The sequence below is a fragment of the Nematolebias whitei genome, chromosome 11 (assembly GCF_014905685.2).
Source record: "Nematolebias whitei isolate Nwh7 chromosome 11, NemWhi1, whole genome shotgun sequence".
NCBI lineage: Eukaryota > Metazoa > Chordata > Actinopteri > Cyprinodontiformes > Rivulidae > Nematolebias > Nematolebias whitei.
Window position 1 is genome coordinate 28434886 of NC_056508.1, and position 20938 is coordinate 28455823.

Below are 20938 nucleotides of genomic sequence, written 5' to 3' on the forward strand. Positions count from 1 at the left end.
AACGGTCAGACTGAAAAGTCAAGAAAGTATCAAAAATGAGCTAACATGTCACATTAATGCAATTGTTTTTATAAGTTAACTCTGTTTTGCTCATTGGCTGATTTTGGCTCAGTCTTTAATTTTGTATTTTTTCCATCCAGTACAAAAGTAGCGCAGGTGTGTGTGGGTGACTGTGAGAATGTTTCGGTTTCTGAGTGTGTTTATGAGCGTGAGTAGACAATGTGTTTGTCACAACTCTGAATTTACAACATCCTGCTTGATGATGTGGATAGTAACTAGAGATCTGCTTCAAAGACACAGACATTCCTACCAATGTTTCACAAGGCGTACCCTTCAGTCCTTTCAGGGTATATTTGTACATCTATCTGTGTGTTTATGGGGAGTCTACACCTGTAGACAGCCAATGGTCGCAACTCCCTCCTTACAGACAGACAGATACACACACGCACACAGACTATGGTAATGACAGATGAAAGATGTCATACCCTCCTTATCCTACTGTCTGTTACACTATTACATACCCATGAGTCACACTGCAGTACCACTAATACAGCACTTAGCAGACCACTTCAAAGATGTTTCCATCATTTCTGTGGAATCTTGGTCTGAATTTCGGAAGTTCAGGAATGAGCTAACTTGCCTTGACATTTCCATATTCACAAGGATTCACAGCTGCAGTGTGGCAGCTATACAGAGAACATTTCTGCGCTATTCACTTGTTTGTTTTGATCTGCTCAAGATAATTTAACCAAACTTGATACACATTTGTACCAAAAATAGACAGCATGTTCCGTAATCTGTTCATCACCCCAGCTCTAAGATCAAGGTTACAATTCAAGGTCTTTGCTTCTCTGGACCATTGCTATAGATTGCTGTATTGCTGTTTTAATAGTTTGTCAACGGGCCTATAATGTGCCATATATGGTACTCTTAAAATCTATATATTTTCTTTTAAGCATACAGGCAATTATACTTTTTTTTATTATTAGTCAATACAGTCTTTCTTGCCTTCTCCTCACATCACAGGCAACAAGCTTTGCTGGCAGCCATCAGTGAAAAAGACGCTAACATTGCCTTGCTGGAATTATCATCCTCTAAACGCAAGAAAGCCCAGGAGGAAGTGATGGCACTGAAGAGGGAAAAGGACAGGCTCATGCACCAGCTCAAACAACAGGTACACACACATGTGGCCGTATCTGTTAGTGCTTAGATTTAGACAGAAGGAATGACATCCACAGTACTCATAGACTTAAAATCTGACAGGCTCACACATGACTTGGTCATCCTTTTGGACTAACTGTGGCTTTATGAATCAAAGCAGGGTTACAAATTAAAACCTGCTGCACATGTTGAGGCAATGCTTGCATTACAGTAGCCTCATGACATGACTTTTGAACTGTAAAGCCAGAAAAAGATAGAGGTTAATAAGATGTGATAGTTAACAGAATCTACTTTCCCAAACTCAAACTTCACTGGCTGCATTCAATCATAATAAGTCAAAGTACTAAAGCAGGAGATTTAATTCCAAATCCAGACATAATGACATGTGACAGAAGCTATGCTCCAAACAATTACGTTGCAGTCATACCTATTGAATGAAAAGCTCCAGGCTTGTGTCATTAGTAAGTCACTGGTAGGCTTTTCTGTCTGCTTTTTTCTCTGGTCTAACAGACATAAATCCCAAACTTGCATGTAATTTTGAATACCCACACCTTTCCAGTTCCCATGCTACCCTGGGTTTTAGTATGATCAGAGGCTGAGGAAGGTATGTGGGTCATTAAGCCCTGGTCAGACCGCATAAGTGACTGATCTAACGTGAATGCTCCCAGTAATGAACTAACAGCAGGGAATCCACATGCACGGTATCCTGAGTCATTGATGCTTCTGGGAAAAACGGTACGTTTAAAAGTCAATAGATGCAATGCCTGGTTGTCTGTTTAAGTACAAGTCTATGTTTGGATCTTGTAAACGGTAAACAGTTCCTTGGGGGTACAAATTCATTCAATGTATTTCAAGGAAGGCCTTTTATTTGTTTATCATTATTTGATGTGTCATGGTTTCCATTTGCGTAAATGGCGGTTACAATCTACCTGTTTATGTAATGAGTGGCTCTAATTGCAGCAATGTGGTCTTTGGATTCCAGGCAGGAGAACATATGTATATAAAATAGGACCAACTTTTTCTCAAGAGTACAAAAGGAGAGGCCTTAAACAAATGTTCTTTCTCCCTTGTTTCCTGTGTGAAAACCAATAGTTAATGTTTTTTAACGTCTTGAGGTGCACAACATAAGTTCTCCTACATTGAAAAAAAACAACTATTTTTTAGTTCTAAAATGTATTTCACTGTACAATAAAAAATAAATTACATCTGATATTAAAAGGTTTAGCCAACGTACTACTTGCCCAGTTTTATTTATGTCAGTTTCTGCAGCTATAAATAAATGGTGCTTACAATGCTTTTATTTTCCAAATATGTTAAACAAATGTACATTTTTTGTTTAATTGGGGTCTTTTGGTAGTAAATTTTGGTTTGCCAGTAAATTATTCAAAATAAATACTAAATATGAAGAAAATGTATTTTAAAAAAAAGACAAATTATAAATAAGAAAATTAAACAAATAGTAATTATAAAGAATAACAATAGGCTATTATCGTTTGATGCAAAGACTTGACTCAAAGTGAGTGCAAAAACATTCAAAGTTCAAAGGAAAACTTTTCAAGATCATTAGAAGGTTTGGGGAACTATTTTCCAGGACCGCTTTGAAACTTTACAAAAACCGTCTGCCTCACTGGAAAGAACATGTAAAGAGATGAGAGATGGTTCAAGACTTGTGCACAGTATTGCATTTTGCACAATAAGATCGAAGGAGGTGGTGTTGGTCAACATGGCACACCTTTATTCATTAACCCGTTGACAGACATTTCAGAAAAGGTTGCTGTGTCCTCAGATATCCATGATGGAAGGAAACTGACCAGGAAATGCCAAAGAATTAGGAGACGCAGAGGCTCTTAGGAGAAAGTTGATATGGAGGCACCAGATTGATTTACTGATAGCACTGGTCTTTTAACCTTCTTGCATCCCTGTTTTTGAAATGTATGCATGCGTGTGTGTTGATATGTGTATGTAAAGCACAGTCTCTAAAACAAACTTCCCTGCCATTCCTTTCAGCACAGACAACCACACATGGCCATACAAACACACATAGAGAGTGTTTAGGTTTCTGTGTCCCCATGTGGGAATTCTTTGGGTATTTCATCTAAGTAATGGATGACCACACATCACTGGTGCTTTGAAGCTGAGGAAAAGATGAATTGGGAAATGTTAGAGGCGTGTCTTCTCTGGGACCGTTTCTCTTTATCTTCTTCGGCTTCTACTTGGACGCGCTTGGGCATCTCTTATAGAGTATTTAAGAGCCTGGTAGAGTTAGCTCTACTCTGTTTTTGCTGTGAAAATGGAGTGATGCTGAACACACACAGAAAGACCCAGAGATCTGATTTAAGAAGCATGTTTAAATGTTATGAAACTTACACAGCCTTGCTTCAGCTGTCTGTTTATTTAAGATCTTTCTTGTCAGCTTCCTGTGTCCATGTGTGGTAACGTAGCCACTCTCTAATCAGTGCAAGCTTGTGATTTACAGAGTGTTTGTCAAAAATGCAGCTGTGAACACAGCAGTGTTTACATCAGCAGCTGCACATAGATACACATGCAAAAACACACATGCACAGCCCAGATAGATGGTCTGTTATGCTTAAAGATGTCAGTGACAGAATAAAAATTCTTTCCTCCAACCCCCATCACCAGTGGTGCCACCTGTCTGTCTGTCTGCATACTAAAAGCAGACCTGGAGGCTATCAGCATGCTATTAACTCTACTAGACTACTAATTACCACTAATTAAAACTCACACATTCCATCTCACGAGCAGTTGTACATCTGAACACCTTCTGTACACATGGATCAAATAATGTCCTTATGAGAAGGGTTGATGTTTGTCTTTGTGTGTAAATGTGTTTGAATGAAATGAAAAATGTGGACTGTTTTGACCACACAAGAGGACTCGTTCAAAGCTTGTATTTTTGTCTCAAGTCTTTAATATTTTCGTTCACACAGACATGCACACTTAGCGTTTTATTCTGCTAAGCATGGTTCAGTTCAGTTTATTCAATTTAGTTTATTTATGTGGCACCAAGTCACAACAGAAGTCGTCTCAGGGCACTGAACAGAAATATTCATGTATAAATAAGTAATCAGAAACGTTCATATTTAAAATAATAATTTAACATTAATTATCTGAGGAGCAGACTGCTTTGAGTTTAACTCCATCGCAGAACTCTCATCTTGAGCAAGCATGAAGGCGACAGTGGAAAGGAAAAACTCTCTCATGAGGAAGAAACCTTTAGCAGAACCAGGCTCAGGACAAGCAGCCATCTGCTTCGACCGGCTGTGTTTGAGAGGAACCGGAAGGAGGAACAGATACACAATGGCAGGTCAAGAATCACATGTTCAGATAGAAATATAAAATGAAAACTATTCAATTTTAACAATTAATTTAAGGAAATTAAGTCAAGTTGTCCTCCAGTAGTCTAAACCTATAGCAGCATAACAAGCCAACCCTAACTATAGGATTTATCAAAAAGGAAAGTCTTAACTCCAGTCTTAAAACTGGACAATGTGTCAGCCTTAAAGGCAGTATATAGAAGTTGGTTCCACAAGAGAGGAGCCTGATAACTGGAAGACCTTCCTCCCATTCTGCTTTTTGAAACTAGGGACCGCAAGATGACCTGCAATCTGAGAGTGAAGTGCTCTGTTAGGAAAATATGGAACAGTAAGATCTTGAATATAAGATGCAGCTAGGTTGTTGAGGGCTTTGTAGGTTAGAAGTAAGTAGATTATATAAGTATGATTGCTTAAAGAACAAGTAATATAGTTCGTAATATATTACCATCAATGACTAAACACACCATTTTCATAGATCTATGTGTAAATTGTCCTGAACATGCAGCAAATTTAGAAATGTGCAGGATTAGTTAAACACTAGAAGATTTCACATGCAGGTCCCATGTGTATCTTCTCTATTGCAGTAGAGGGGTTTAATCAGCTGCTTGGTCCATATTAGTCTTTGTTCTGTCCCCAATGACAGGTGACAGCTCTGTAAGTGTTAAACTGAGCCTAGCTCCACCCCGTCACACCTGCTAGTGTCAAAACCTGAGGTCATGAAAAGCTGTACACTTCAACCTGACATTTAAGAATTCTAACAACTGGTTTGGTGTTTGTTTGAACATCTCCCCTCCCATACACACACACACACACACACACACACACATATAACACACATATAACACACTCATTCCTCACTTGTTCTTCGCCTTGATGGTGTTCTCACCTTATTTTAGCTGTTCTTCTCCAGTTTAAACTACGTAATTGCTAACCTCTTTTACCAGCCACATCCTCCCCTGTGATCCTGACTGGCTTGTTTCCTCAGTCATTAAGCTTCAGCCTCTTATCTCAGCGCTGATATCCCCAGGCTGCTAACTACTGTAACACCATCATGCTGCTATCTTCACAGCTGATGAGCTATTTGGCTTTTCTTCCCATGCCTGTGTCTCATTAAACTAGGGAAACCGCAAAAAAAGTTTGGATGAGAAATGTGTACATGTCTTTCCTTGGAGTCATCCATCCACAACCCATACACAATTCGACCTCTCGCTCTGCAATCATGTCTGGCCTCAGGGGAAGTATCTAGAGTTAATAGAATAAAGCTGAGTCTGTCAATATATCTCCACCTTCTATTGTGTTTTTTCTGTCTATCTTTTTGACAGTTGAGGCTGATTGCTAACGTTAGTCAACACGTATATCTGCCTTTAAAGCAATGAACTTGGCAACATGTCAGACACCTTCACTTACACATGCATACAATGGACACATAGTCTCACGCACTAATTTAAAGGTGTTTCTGCATATTTAAGTGTAATTTTAATCAGTGACTTCTAAAGTAAGGTGCTTCATTCAAGCCAGAACGCCTGTGGCCTCAGGCTGCACAAAACAGTAACTAACTGTACTTATGAGGATTTGTCCTTTTCACATTTAATCATAATCTAAAATATGCATGATACTTGACAGACTTACGATATTTTCATCAGGCGCGCCGACTCACAATTTATGACCTGTCAAATGTTGTTAGCGACTCAGTTTTTATCAGCTTTGATGGCTTTCAACATAGTTTTTCCCCATCCAAAAATTCCTCAGCCTAATCATTCTAAGACCCGGAGTACATTTTCATGAAACAAACAAGCAGCGGTAGAAAAATTAATGGCCTGCTGTCTGTGTGTGGGTGTTTTTCTGTGCATTTTAAAATATTCTGTTTCCTGTGTTTCTCTTTTTTTCTTCTTGCAGACTCAAAGCAGGATGAAGCTGATAGCAGATAATTATGAGGAAGATTATGTCCATCCCCAGCATCATCCTCATCATTTGCACCACATGCATCAGGCAAATGTGCATCATCGGAGTCTCCCAAGAGGGGCCCCCCATGCTAACCACAGACCCCCCATAGACCAGGTCAATATAAATAAAGCACACAGATGCACTGTAAGTCAGCGGTTAAACTTTGGGCTTGTTTACACAAGCTGACATGTTGTGAGCTTTTATCTTCACGTCTTTAAAGCTGATGCAACTTATTATTTATCTGCTCCACCAGGACTTAGTTATAGTCTGATTTGACAGCATAAAATTTCTTGTCTCCTTTCTCTCTCTTTTATATACCGCAATGTTTCCTGCCAAGTTAGTCTTTTTTTTATATAATTTAGATAAGAAGCCTGAAGGAGAAACTTGACAGATTGTTTTTGATTGATGGGAATTGTTTTTGAGATTAGTTTATGTGAGATCCAACTCTTATACAAGCATTTCTGTCAAGGTATAACACACCCTGAGGACATGCTTAATGCATTTCAAGACAAATACAAGTTAACAAACTGATGTTGATTTAAGCACACTTATGTGTAAGACTGCTTGTGTTATGTGAGCATCAAAGTACACAGCGTGTGCTCGTCTATAGGTGTATAACACTGTTGATGCACACCTGAGTGTTTAATACCCAGATGAAACAGCCTATGGGTGAAAGCAATCATCAGTGAAAAAAAAAGTTGCTGTCTCTATCAGCTCATAAAAAAACATCTTGCTATTTAAATGTAATTTAAACTCATCGCGGCTCTATTGTTGTAAATGGGGGATTCCAGACCATCAAAACATGAACGTGTCTAAGTGAGCGTGAGGCTTTAAGATGAACACTTGGGAAATTCCACCTGGCTTTAAATTCCTTTTTTTTTTTTTTTTTTGGTTTCGATCCATAATGAACTATAGCATGTTTCTTTTCTGACTTTTATAAATGTTGTTGAAACTTCTGTTTAATTTGGATTCAAACATGAGCTGGGGATCCCCTGCGTTCAATAACTTTAAAACACATACACATGCTTGGAAATGTTTTAGAAACCTGCAGAAGGATGGGGTGGTTGGTTTGAATCATTTAAGCCTTTCATGTCTGTGGAAAGACAAATGTTAATTCCTTGAAGAATGTGAGGGTCTGTGATTGACTGACACCCCTTTTCACTAAGGAATTTCAAACATACTCGAGACATGTTGCCTTTAAAAACAGGTTGCGCAAGCATCTGCATTCTTTTCACTCTTTAACACGTTCACGAGTCTACCTGTACAGTAAAAATCAGAAGCCGCAGCTTATTGAGAATCAGAGTGAACTGATTTAGGATAGAAATTATCTTGGTATGTCAGTAGGATCTATTCTTTAAGTGATTGTAGTTTCATGGTTGCAGACATCTGGTCAGGACACTATATCGTGTTGTTTTCCTGCGCTACACGAACTACAGCAGGGTTTATATTAAACTGTAAAGAAGAGGCATTTCTTTCACAAAACATTACTCTGTGCAAAAGTTCATTCTCAATCATCCACGTACAAAATCCAATAATGGTCAATCAGGTCAGCTTCTTTTTTGTGGAAAGACGTTTCACCCTCTATCCGGAGGGCTTCATCAGTCTGAGGAGTCCCAAGTAAACCGTTTTCCCAACTAAGCAGTACACTCCTTTAGTGGACCAACCAGTTTGCTGGTGATAAGATGGTTTCTCGGGGCTGTCCTGTCCCCCATCAACTCCTCCCAGGCAGGCAGCCACAGCCAAAGTGGTTCAAGACATCAAAGTGATTGAGCATGAACTTTGATGTCATCAGCAAACTGGTTGGTTCACTAAAGGAGTGTACTGCTTAGTGGGGAAAACAGTTTACTTGGGACTCCTCAGACTGATGAAGCCACCTGCTTCGGATGTTATCATCCATTAAATGACAGTAATTAGTTGTTATCTTCCCCATATGTAGCATTCAGACTGCCCCTCCTCTACCTCCTAGTAGGTTTTAAAGGTACGTTCTTATCGCTGATAATACGGGCACGTTGTTTGGTTAAGAGTCAAGGGGCTGGGGCTTTTGTTTTAAATGGGTCTGGGGGTTAGGTTTATGGTCAGGGTTAAGGTTCAAGGGTAAGGGAGTTAAGTTTAGGGTCAGTGCCCTGGGTCACCTGTAAGGTTAGGTTTAGGAAAAGGGTTATATAAAGCTAATTAAAATACACTTCCGGTTTTACATGCGAGCTGCATTCCATATTATCACCCAAAAAAAACATGACTTTAAACTTACTAGGAGGTTGGAAGGAACAGTCTGAATGCTATCTATGGGGATGATAACAACTAATAATGTCCATTTAATGGACTGATAACATCCGAAGCTGCTGATGAAGCCCTCCGGATAGAGGGTGAAGTATCTTTCCACAAAAAAGAAACTGTCCAAATGACCTGATTGACCATTACTGAATTATTCTGTCACTTTACAAAGATCACTGCTTTAAAATGACTTACTGTTTTATCAGTATTGTTCTGTTGAGTTTGACATTTGAATAAACAACTTTCTGCAAGTTATATTTCAACTTTCAAGCTAGATGAATATTAGCATAAAAGGCTAAGGAAACAAGAATGTGCAGAATATCAAACTAAGCCCTAACTTTGTGAAGAATGAATACCTAAATACCTACTGTAGCTAGCTGTTTATTTTATTTTGAACCTATTTTTCATTCTTTTAACATCAGTTTGTTGTATTATGGTACCCCCTGAAAACTTTTTCTCAGCTTGTCCTCTTTACCCATCTTTCCATCCATTTCTCCCTTTTAAATTTAATGTACGACTTGAGTCACTCAAGTGGTTCACTGCCTTACTGATCCAGAAACACCACACCAAGGATGATTGATAATGATAATGATGATGAAGAGGGTTTTGATGCTCACCCTGGAAACCACAATGCCTTTCCAAGATGCAGCTGGTGCCGGTGCCATGAATAACATAACAGTGACAACGCATGCATAGCTTTCTGCTTTTGCATAGTAACCAGTACAGACACACAAGGAAGCAGGTTTCTGACACACAACTGGACATGCTGGACTGCCGAGATGGATCCACAAATTCAAGAAACAATTTTCTTAGGAGCCAAACCGCATGTTATTCAATGCTTGTGGTCACAGTTTGTGCTCACATCCCAATCCTATAACTTTACTCCATGTCCTCTACTTAATTTGTAATCAACTTAGTTGGAGAACAGGTGAAATCTAATTAGACGAGACATGTCCAGGAAGTGTATTTACCCTTTGGAGATGCATTCTGGGTCTGTATTTCAGCATGGAGCATTCAGTTTGACGGGCATGCTGGGCTCATGTTGTTCTCATTTAGCATGCCAGCACCATCGCCTGATACTTGGCAACAACAGTGGAAGGAAATAGAAAACAGCCATAAAGAGTTTATCTGAGACTGAATTATGCAAACATTTCTTCTGGGTTTTCTTTTTTTTCTGATTCTTAACATGCTGCCTGCTTTGGGTTTAATGTATGCTATTCAGACTTCTGGTTTGCATGTGTTTGCATGTCTGGCTCTGCTGTATTCACTGCATGTTGGCATTTAGCATTGAGCATGTTCCAATGAAAGACCATTATACGTATAGCTTAGCAACTTGTATTTAACCTGTTAAGTTTATCAGGCTTGTCACAACTCTTCAGTTTAACAAACGCTATTATGAACTGGAGCCCAGCTCGTGTGTAGTTTTAGCTCTGGTATCACTCCAGCATGGACTCGATTGCCTAGACCTATTTTAGCATTATGCAGACAAGAATTTGATTGCAGTGAACTGCCAGCTCTTGCTTACCATTGTAATGGTATTGTCTAAACGAATTAGTCTTTTTGTTAGCAGAGTTTTTGTCTGCACAGTTTCAGCAACAAGGAAACCTGCTACATGTTTGATTTGTAACAAACTTTCTAAAACAAAAGCATATCATGATATCATACCCACCTTCTATGAATGAAAGCACAAGTCACAGGGGGTTAGAGGGGCCATAGGATTTTACTGCAGGACGGAGTTTAATTTGTTAATACTTTATTAGAAATCAGCTTTTGACTGAAATGTCTTGAAATAAACAATCTTTTTATTATTGTAATAATTGCTGTTTAATGTCATTAGTATTGGAAAAGTGTATGAATGTGTTTTCTCTGTTTATTCACAGGATGATGAGGAGGGAATATGGGCATGAAGACCTTTATCATAAGAACTTGCAACTTCCTGTTCATTGTAAGTTTATATTACACACCTACTTTTAGTTTTAGAATCAATCTACTTTATACCAGAAAGCAGTACTAGGTATAATTTCCAGATAATTTATTGATATTCTGTACGGTATGTTTCTTTAGTGGCTTTAAGTCACCATTAGCAGGGATCACTGATGGTACCACCCTAACCACAGCTTTGCCATACACCAACAGAGGAACGTTTTATAGAACCCTAGTCTGTTTCCATTGCTTGTGAATTTCAGCCGACTAAAGAGTGTCGGTTGATTTTGAGGTTTATGGGTGCTTTCTGTGAAGTGCTCATAAGCTGGTGGTGCTGCATGTGGTACACGCACTCTGTGGATATATAGGCAACTGTGCGGTTAAAACTGTGCACACCCTGCTGCCTACAACTAGCAAACCAGAGCCCATAGGTGATAAAAATGACACAATGAGGAAAACCAGAGATGGACAAGTCTGTCTTTCTGCACCCAACTTTTCCAGTCAGAGTAAACGTTACCATCCTACCTCTCCTCATTGAATGCTAGTGTATGGGGTGGTTAATTGCAATACAGTCCAGAACACTTTTTTTGTTGTTGTTGTTTTTTATGCTTCAAGCTGCAAATGCATAAAATAAAGAATGCTGAATCATAAAGCATTTTTCTTATTTTGGGTGTTTTATATATAGCCTATATGGGCAGCTGTGTCTGAGTGGTTAGAGCAGTCATCCTCCAATGCAAGAGTTGGGGGTTCGATTCCACCAGCAGTCACATGTTGAAGTGTTCCTGGGCAAGACAATGAAACCCTCATTGCCTCCGATGTGTGTCCCATCGGTGTATGAATGTGATCTAAAGCACTGATTAGACTCTATAGATTCAGATTAGCGTTGTAGAGATCTAGTAGAGTGCTGTATGAAAGTGTAAATGAGGACACAGGTTGTAGTGTAAAGCGGTGTGACTAGATAGAAAGGCTCTATATAAGTATAGTCCATTTATATATAGCCTGTGATGAACAGACAAGATGATAATTGAAAGGAAAATGCTGCTTGTGTGGGAATGAATAATAATAATAAAAAAAGCATGCAGTCCGTTACACTCGGTGTTTCCATTGCATCTCATTCTCTTCCTGTAGTAATCTACAGGTGAAACATTGCAGGCAGATTTTGTTTTCAGGCTCAGTGATTTACACTCTTCCCCAACTTTTAACTTGTAGGATTAAGTGTGTGTGTGTGTGTGTGAGCAAGCGGTTTGTCTCCTTTCGGTGCAGAATTTGGGTTTGGTTGTCTGTGCCTCTGCAAGTGTATATATGCATGTTTCAGAGAGTGTTGCTGAGCTATAGAGCGTCAGAGCAGCCCACATAGTTTATAATCCAGTCCATGTGTGCTGAGAATGCAGCAGTGTCAGGATTCACTGCAATGAAACAGACCACACTGCCCCCTTTCTCCCTCTGTTTTCATATTTTTTCACCACTCCTTTTCTCTCTGTTTTTTAACCTTTTTTTTGCATTTTTAAATTTTATTTTTACTCCAAGTCATATTTTCTAAACTAATCCTGGATTTGGACCTGCTGGTTCAGTATTTCAATCAGTTTTTGTGATAGCGTGTGCACTTACACACTTGTGTATGTGTTATTGTGTTTTAGTCATTTTTACTCCAATCTAATAGAATAAGCCAGGCACATTAGGTTATAGTGCATAATAGTGTTGTAGCTCACAGTATCAGCACCGCTCATCTATCCGCTCCTGTTATTCTGGATCCACACAACGCAAGCGCAGCTAACGTTTATTAGCTATACTCTGTGGCAGAACAGATGGGAGCCATTCTGTGGTGTGTAGCTACAGCGCAATAAGTCCATACCTAATCCCCATATCCTGTCCCTGAGTGAGCCCTCTCTAATATGAGCAAACATAGATGACAGCAGAGATAGACAAATAGTTGTGTGTCTGCATGCATGTGTGCATGATGGATTTGATTGCTGTCTTGTAAGAATAGCCTTTAGTTCCAGCATTTTGAATTTTGAGTTCCAAGTCTAAACCATCCAGGTGTTGATTTCTGTTCTTTAGCTGTGGTTCTGTCTTAGTGGATACCTGATTCTGATTGGTTCATTGAGGTTGTGTATGTCCTGCTGTTGATTACTGAGGTTTTGTTTACCCTCTGGCCTCCATAGACCCCCCTGTAATGAAATAAAAATGTCCTTTTTGGGGGGTTGGAGAAAAAAGGGAAGGATCATGGTGCCAAAAAACGTGAAACAGAGTTTGGGAAGGAGATTTTCTGGAAACATTTTACTTTCGTCCCACCCTGAAGTTATTTGTACTGTGTAAGGCTAAAAGAAGCTGAGTGGCTTTCCATGTGGGGACAGAAATATGTTTGTGTACACGTGTGTGCATGCAGATATGCATGTGTGTGCAAGCAGGAGAAAGTAAGGTCTTGTTCAGGTTAAAACAAGTCAAAAAATGACTTTGGTTTGCCTATGCTGGTCAACGTCAACGTGTATCCCACTCTCGTGAATAAACAAAACACTGTAAAAACTTTGCAGTAAACTGAAACATGGCAGATAATTTTAAACCACAGTTGTTATTCTAAATTACAGTTAATTTAAGGTGTCACTGAAATGTTTGTTTTTGTCTTTGATTTGATGCTTTCTAATTATTTCAAGCTCCTTACACCCAGTGATGAACTCAGAACTGACCTCTGTGAAAGTCATGAACCAAAACGTCAGAATAAAAGCCGAAAGCAGCAGGAAAATCTAAAACATTACACTGAGATTAAATAATTTCCCAAAGACGTTCACCAAACTTTAGCTTGCTGTTCACGTCTAATCTGAATATAAATGTAACAGTATGTGAAATACAACAAAGTTAAGTCAGGTCCTCTGGACTGTTTCTTGTTTGTTGAAATATTTCGTCCTTCATCCAGAGGACTTCATCAGTCAATGCGAGGAGCCACAACAAACTCAAACCCACAAGCAGCAAACTCACATAGTGGGTCAACCAGTTTGATGGTGAAAAGATGGTTTCTGGAGTCTGCCCTCTCCCCCGTCGACTCCTCTGTGGCAGTCATGGCCAAAGTGGTTCAAAACATCAAAGTTCATGCTCAATAATCCAGGTAAAAAAAAATCCAACAAAGTTAGGTCAGGTCCTCTGGATGGTTTCTTTTGCTCCATCAATCCTTTGAATTGGAAACCATCTTATCACCAGCAAACTGGTTGGTCCACTATGTGAGTTTGCTGCTTGTGGGACTGAGTTTTCCTTCATCCTTGGACTGATGAAGTCCTTTGGATGAAGGGCGAAATGTTTATCCAAAAAATAAAAATAAAATTGTCCAGAGGACCTGACTTAACTTTGTTGAATTTTTTTTACTGGATTATTGAGCATGAACTTTCAAGTACAGCATATGTAATATTTATGCAAAAACATATGGAAAAATACATGTTTTTTTTTTTCCAAGACATCCTTATTATTCTTCTATACTCAAATATAAAACAGACCAGAATGGGTGTTTGTTAGTTTTTAGAAAACGTATATTTTTTGATAACTCTTATTATGTTCACATTTAATACAACATAATATAAAATCTCATCTAAACATCCCTAAAAATACAATTAACCTGAATAATTTGATGTTGTCTTGAATATTATTATCTATTACCTATGTATATATCTATCTATTAACTATATTTAGCTTGACTAAAACAAATAGAATCTGTTAAATATTAAATTAATATTTCAACATAAAACAGAGTGAACATTAAAAACTTTGTACTGGTTGTAGGTGTGTGTATAGTTATGGTTGAGTTGTTTTTATAACCTCAACTTATCTATATTTCTTCAAACAATAAACAAGTTTAAACTTTAAACATCAGACAGAGTTATAACGATCATTTGTAATGTTTAATTCAATGTTTCTCTTCCACATTTTCTGCAACGTGTCGGGTTAAAGCTCGCGTATAAATAGTAATTACCCCAAACAAAAATTACTGCAAGTTGATAGAACATGTTTTATAAGTTGCCTGAAGGAAGATTATAAAACTTCTTATAAACATAACATAGTAAGTGTTAAAAAATGAATGCACTGGTCTAATTCTGGATTTATTAAACAGTCAAGGGTCACTGCAAGAGAGTACTTGGATCTTTGTGTGAAAAGTTGTGGCATCAAATCTAAATGGGAGCATTTAACATAAATCTGCTTTTAGTGTGTTTTTAAGGGTATTATCAGTTACTTCACACAGTTTTAAAGCCGTCAAAGCATAAAAAACATGTAAATTATTTTATCAACTTGAGATTTTCTAGGCTTTTGTCTTGCTGCAAATGGCCGCAAACACCAAAACTATTGTTTTTATTTGTTATAATAGTGGAGTTTCTAGTTATTGGGATGTTCTTACATCAAGCAGTCTTGTGCCATGTGTCTTTGGTAATCAGTGAACCATGACTTGAAGGTCAGAGAAGGCGTCTGACCGAGGCCATCCTTTAACTCTCTGTCAGCATCATCAGTCCGTGAAGTCAAAGGTTGTTCCACCAGTTGCACATGAATGAAGAGAAGTCATTAACTCAGCAACACCTGAGGACTGACCCTTGACTATGCGGCATGTTGGATCTATTTCAGTTCATTTAGGCAAAATGCCTTTATCTGTTTCATTGACACAGCTGAAAGAAATTGTCTTTCCAAATATGCACAGATCTGAGGGAGGAATTTGGCTTTCTGCAAAAAAATAAAAAATAAACATGAAAACACTTACAAAACCCGAGTTATTGCTTCTGTTGGACACTACAGTTCTGTGATATTATAATTAATTTGACCAAAAAAAAACAATTTTAAACACAACATTCAATATTATTTTGTAATGGTGAAAGAGTCTATCATTGTCAGCACATTAAGCTGTAAATACAGAACCTTTCGAGGCATTTCAGCACAACTAGACAGCGGAGGAGGAGTTCAGGAAAAGAAGAAAGAAGGGAAGGTACAGCTGGACATGGTGTTGTGAGCCATACAAGTTTGTTCGTGTTTCCTTTTTTGGTGGTTTTCTTGAAGTTCTAAGAGGGAAACCAGACTGAGACACCTGATGTGCGGATCATAAAGTAGTTTGTGTGAGTAAGCTTCATTTTCCCACCCACAACACACTCATTACACACGCAAAGACATGACCACACACAAAACAGCTCATGCAAACCTGCACATACACAGCAACTACAATTGGGTTTTGTAATTTTATGATGGCAAGTGAATCGTCACTCATCAGCTCTTATCCATGCAATGGGATTTAGCATGTGCTGCTCATCTATTCTGCATGAACCCACAGACTTCTGTGTGAGCACCACATTCAGAACAATAGGTCTAGGAGATCTGATTGTACGGTTCCCACTTTTTTGGCCATTCGTGTGCTATGACCTGACCTCCTTTGATTGCGTAGATAGAAGTAAAATTTAGAAGTCTGTCTAAATGTTTATTTTCTTCTGCACCGTGTTGCTTTTGAGCCTACCCATCTGTGTTGAACTGAAACAGATTTTGTCCTGAGGGACCTGTTGGTGGTCTGACTCAGCCAAAATGGGTCATGAGCTCTAACTTTATCACCAGTCATGCAGTGCAGTGGCCCAAAGCTATTTAAATTTAAATAAAAAATATATATATATATATAATAAAAACAAGGAATATCTGGGATTTATGCTCAGATTATTTCTGTCCTATATTGTTTGTACTGTAAGTCCAATACTGATGCAGTTCCATAACTTATTATGATGTGAATTGTAAACTTGCTGGGTGTTTTATAAATGTGGGCCATGCATACGTATGTCCTTTTAGGAAAATTAGAACAACAACATTTCTATTATGTTCAGTTATATTTCTTAAGGTTGTGCAATATGAGTTCATCATATTGGAATATTATAAACATTAAAACATAAGTATTTACTTTGCTAAACATCTGTTAGGAGTAAGAGTTGTAACATTATTTCAATCTAACAAGGTTGAGTCAGGTCCTCTGGTCAGTTGCTTTTTGTTGAAATGTTTCGACTTCTTCATTCTGAGGAGCTGCAACAAACTCAGTCTAATAAATAGGACCTTCTCATGGCGGATCAACCAGTTTGACAGTTTAATAATTTAACATTATTTCAAGGTTTTAAAGAAAAACAGTGTTTTTCTTTTTTTTTTTTTGCCAAGGTGTATTTAATTTGTATTCCCCAGTTGTTTGGCTCAGATGAAGAATATTCAAGTAGCACTAAAATGTACTCTGTATAAAATAGCCATAAGGATTGCATGGGCGTAGACATAACAATTAGGTTTAAGTTTACATGAGAGCAAAAATATTTTTTAAAGCATTGAAAGTTGTTGTATATATGTGGGGTGACATACTTTTACTGAACTCTCATCTTCTCCTTTCTGTCTGAACATGCCAGGTGCATTTCAGTCTGTGTCTGTAAACTTCTCTCTCCTCTCCATGATCTCTGTGGAAGCCAGACCACGGCTGTAAATCAGTGCACCTCAAACTGTTGCTGTTTCCCCCTCTCTTTCCCTTCATTTTTTCTTCTTTGTTGTGTGTTTTATCACTTATCTGCATCACTTCTTCAAATGTCATTGCCACAAAATGTATTTCAGTGTTTTATGGAGCACTTTAATGTTCAAGGTGGACTAAGAAGTGGATCCATCAGTTAAATAAATTAGATGGATTTTGTGTGCAACTAAGTGTGTGTATGAGAGAGAGAGGGAGTAATGGAGAGATCAAGAAAAAGAAAAGAAGCGATAGATCCTGGCAGGATTAAAAGGGTGTTTTCTGAGCTTATATGGATGGCAGCACACAAAAGCCTTTCCCTCAGGAGAAACTTGCACCTGGGGAGGTAGTTTAAGTGTTTGCATGCATATCTGCGTGTGTGTGCCTGCGTATGAAATAGAGAGCAAAATAATTGCGCATTGGGAGCTCTCTTGGGGAACGATCTGGAGGTCAGATTCTTTATTCAAGTTGGATTACCCTCTAAGAGAAAGTCTGAATATCCACAAAGCCACACTGATAGAGGGAGGTATCCGGATTTGGAGACAGAGAAAAGGGAATCACCGTCTTTTCACTTTAAAGCTGTAATTTTCTTTAGACTTCCTGTGCTCTCTCTTCTCTTCTTCTTTTTAACTGACACACACACACAAACACACACATACACACTCTTAATAACACTAAAACAACTACACAGCCCCAGGTCTAGGTTAAGGCCTCTCTTGCTCTCAAACCTGTATTTTTTTAGTTATAGACCCACCCCTGGGCTGCCAATCCAACACTTCCATCTAAGGCAAATGATGATATTCAAAGACCAAGGAGAGGGAAGATCTTCTTACATTTAAAGACTCACACCTGGATGTTTTACCATGTAACCACTCACCATAGGAGATATAATCTTCAGCATACTATCCAGCAGATATTGGGACGTCTGTGGCTGAGTGGTTAGAGTAGTCATCTTCCAATGCAGGAGTTGGGGGTTTGATTCCACCAGCAGTCACATGCCGAAGTGTCCCTGGACAAGACACTGGGACATACCCAGTGTATGTCATTGCCTCCAATGTGTGTCCCATCGGTGTATGAATGTGATAAAGCACTGATTAATCTTTGTATAGTTATAGTAGAGTGCTGTACAAATGGGTACATGAGGGCATAGATTGTAGTGTAAAGCACTTTGATGATCTTGATAAGATAAAAAGGTGCTATAAGTACAGTCCATTTACCATTACAGCTCAGCTTATTCACATCAAACATTTTCACATGTATTCCTAAACTGATTAATAGAAAGAAAACATTTGTGATGAAAGTTCATATCTTTGGAAACTATGTGCTAAGGAAACGATACTAAATGTATTTTATTAAACAATAGCAAATACAATCTCACTGTTTTTGTACCCTATTATAGAAATGCCAGAACTGCTATCAGACCTTCTTTCTAGAACTAAAAACACAGAAGTCTGTTGGAGTCAGCCTCCCCACCCACACAGACATTTACACCTCTAGATGTAGGAAGAGGGCCACCTGCATCATGAAGGACCCCGCTCACCCAGCACACACGCTTTCTGCCCCGCTCCCCTCAGGCAGGAGGTTAAGGAGCATTAAGTGTAGAACCACTAGACTGAGGAACAGCTTCTACCCTGAAGCTGTTAGACTCATAACCAGGATAATCACTGTGAAAAAACATGTTGCTGCTGATCTGTTTCATGTTGCTGTGTTCATGTGTGCTCATCTGCTCACACAGACTCATGTTCATGCTGTTGTTCGACATAATGTTTTTTATGCTATTAGTGCTTAGTGTATATATAGCTGGTTTTTCTTAGTTCAAATCTTAGATCTTATTACTGTATTTTTTTTTTTTTACATTTTATTGTTGGATGTAACTGGGACCCTGCGTACATAATCTCCTTCCACCACATGCACCACATGAAATGCGAATGACAAATAAATCTCTCTGACTCTGACTCTGACTCTGTCTCTGACTCTGACTAATAAAGGAAAACTACTATTTAATTAACTTTACTTGTTTCCTCCTGTTGAAAGTCATCCTAGTGCAGAGTCAGTGGAGAGACTTTATAACTCGGCCTGTTGAGGAGCTACTACATCAATAACCTTTGGGTTGTCATTTAACATTAAGAGCTGACCACTAATTAGGCCTCGTATAACAGTAGGTTGTAGTTTATTTCTCACGCTAGCTGAACATGTTCCCATAGGCTACCCACATCGAACAGGCTTGTAACACAAAAAAACAATGTGTTGACATTTATCCAAATAACATCACCTTCCAGTGTGTTGTCAAATTGAATAGCTTTCTTTTTCCACAACATAAGACTTGTTGACATGCTAAATTTGTAACTTTCACACAGTCTTTTTTTTGCTAAACTTCAGCTCCAAAATAGGTCATAAGCTTACTGTTGCAGAGTATCCATGTGACATGGGTAGTAAAAAGTTTTAAAGTCCAAAAGTCATGGGGCCACAGTACTTACCTCTCATTTGGGCCTCCAAAAAATGTATAATGTACAAGCTTGAATGAAAGTTAGTCCAACCCAGCTTTGGATGCATGGTGTGTTTTCAGCAAGGTTGTGTTTTCCAGTGAAACCTTAGAACTGGATGCCAGAGCGGCCTCTCCGTCTGTCACCAGATCGGCTCAGACAAGCAGATTAGTGCTGTAGCTGCCTGGTGTGTCCCTCACAGCTAACTGTATGTCCCTGTTATAATCCATTAACATCAAACCTGGAGGTCAAGATGCTTCGAATGAGTCCCCCCCCCCCCCCCCCCCCCAGTCTAATATGCATTTCCATTCAGTGTAAACATGCACGACATACACCTATGCAACAGAATGTACCTTTCTGGGTATTCTGGTTATTTTGCTTGTTTTATTTAGTTTTTCTTCTTATCTGGGACTGTGGAAAAGCCACATTTGTAAGATGACATTCAGTGCGGGATTAAAACCTGTGTAAGACCCTCCTCATTTTACACTGTTATTGCCAAGAGGGGATCTATACAGCCACACACTCTCATGCAACCTTATGCACACTGACAGAAATAAAGCTGCTACTAGCTTACAAATATGGAGACAAGCATACTTTTTTCTGTACACTCTTACATACACATACCCCTCTAGCTGTTTAGCATATCCTCTAATGGCTTCAGACCTTAGGAAATTATTCTGATCAAGAAACACAACATTGTCATGTACACACTGTCATCCTATTGTCACATCAACATTCTAGCTACTTCTCTCTTCAACTCAGGTGTGATCTTGTGATCTATTCGTGTAAAACTAGTCCAGAAACAAATCCCATCAATCAGCATTAGAGTCATGACACCCTTCTAATCCTTCACACTCCCACAAACTATCATACTTTGGAAACAGGAGCTCGATTGACAAGAATTTGTGTGGGTTTTTTATTTTCAATCTTTAAAAAAGATATGCTTGTTGGAGCTGGAGAAGATCCTCATTAAAATGTCTTCTGATCAGGCTAGACAAAGATTATTTCCTGACTGGGCTTCAGCTTTAGGGGTTGCTTTGAATCAGTGCTTCTTTCCATTTCTCATCTCTTTTCTTGTCTTGCCTCGTCTCTGTATCTCAAACATTGCTGCTGGCCGTGTGTTTGATGTGAGTGTGTTTGACTGGCTAAAACAGAACCAGCAGTGTATTGCTCTTTGTTTCTGTCAAGTTAGCCATGCTTAGTAGAGAGATGGATGCTCACAATATTCTTGTGTGATGTTTTTGATGCTAATATAAATGTGTCAGTGTCTACATAGAAAACCCCACTGTACATTTAAACTAGTTTTGTTTTGTATAAAACTAATTGATTAAAAACAAACACTTATT

General features: G+C 38.6%; 1 protein-coding gene across 1 annotated transcript in view; it reads left to right on the top strand.

The window, feature by feature from the left end:
• Positions 1–10618, top strand: part of LOC119417587 (ERC protein 2) — a 139736-nt gene extending 129118 nt beyond the window's left edge. The window contains exons 15-17 of the mRNA XM_037684828.1: positions 1027–1174; positions 6393–6554; positions 10592–10618. Coding sequence (XP_037540756.1) covers positions 1027–1174; positions 6393–6554; positions 10592–10618 — 337 coding nt within the window. The remainder of the gene's footprint in view (positions 1–1026; positions 1175–6392; positions 6555–10591) is intronic.
• Positions 10619–20938: the final 10320 nt, after the last annotated feature.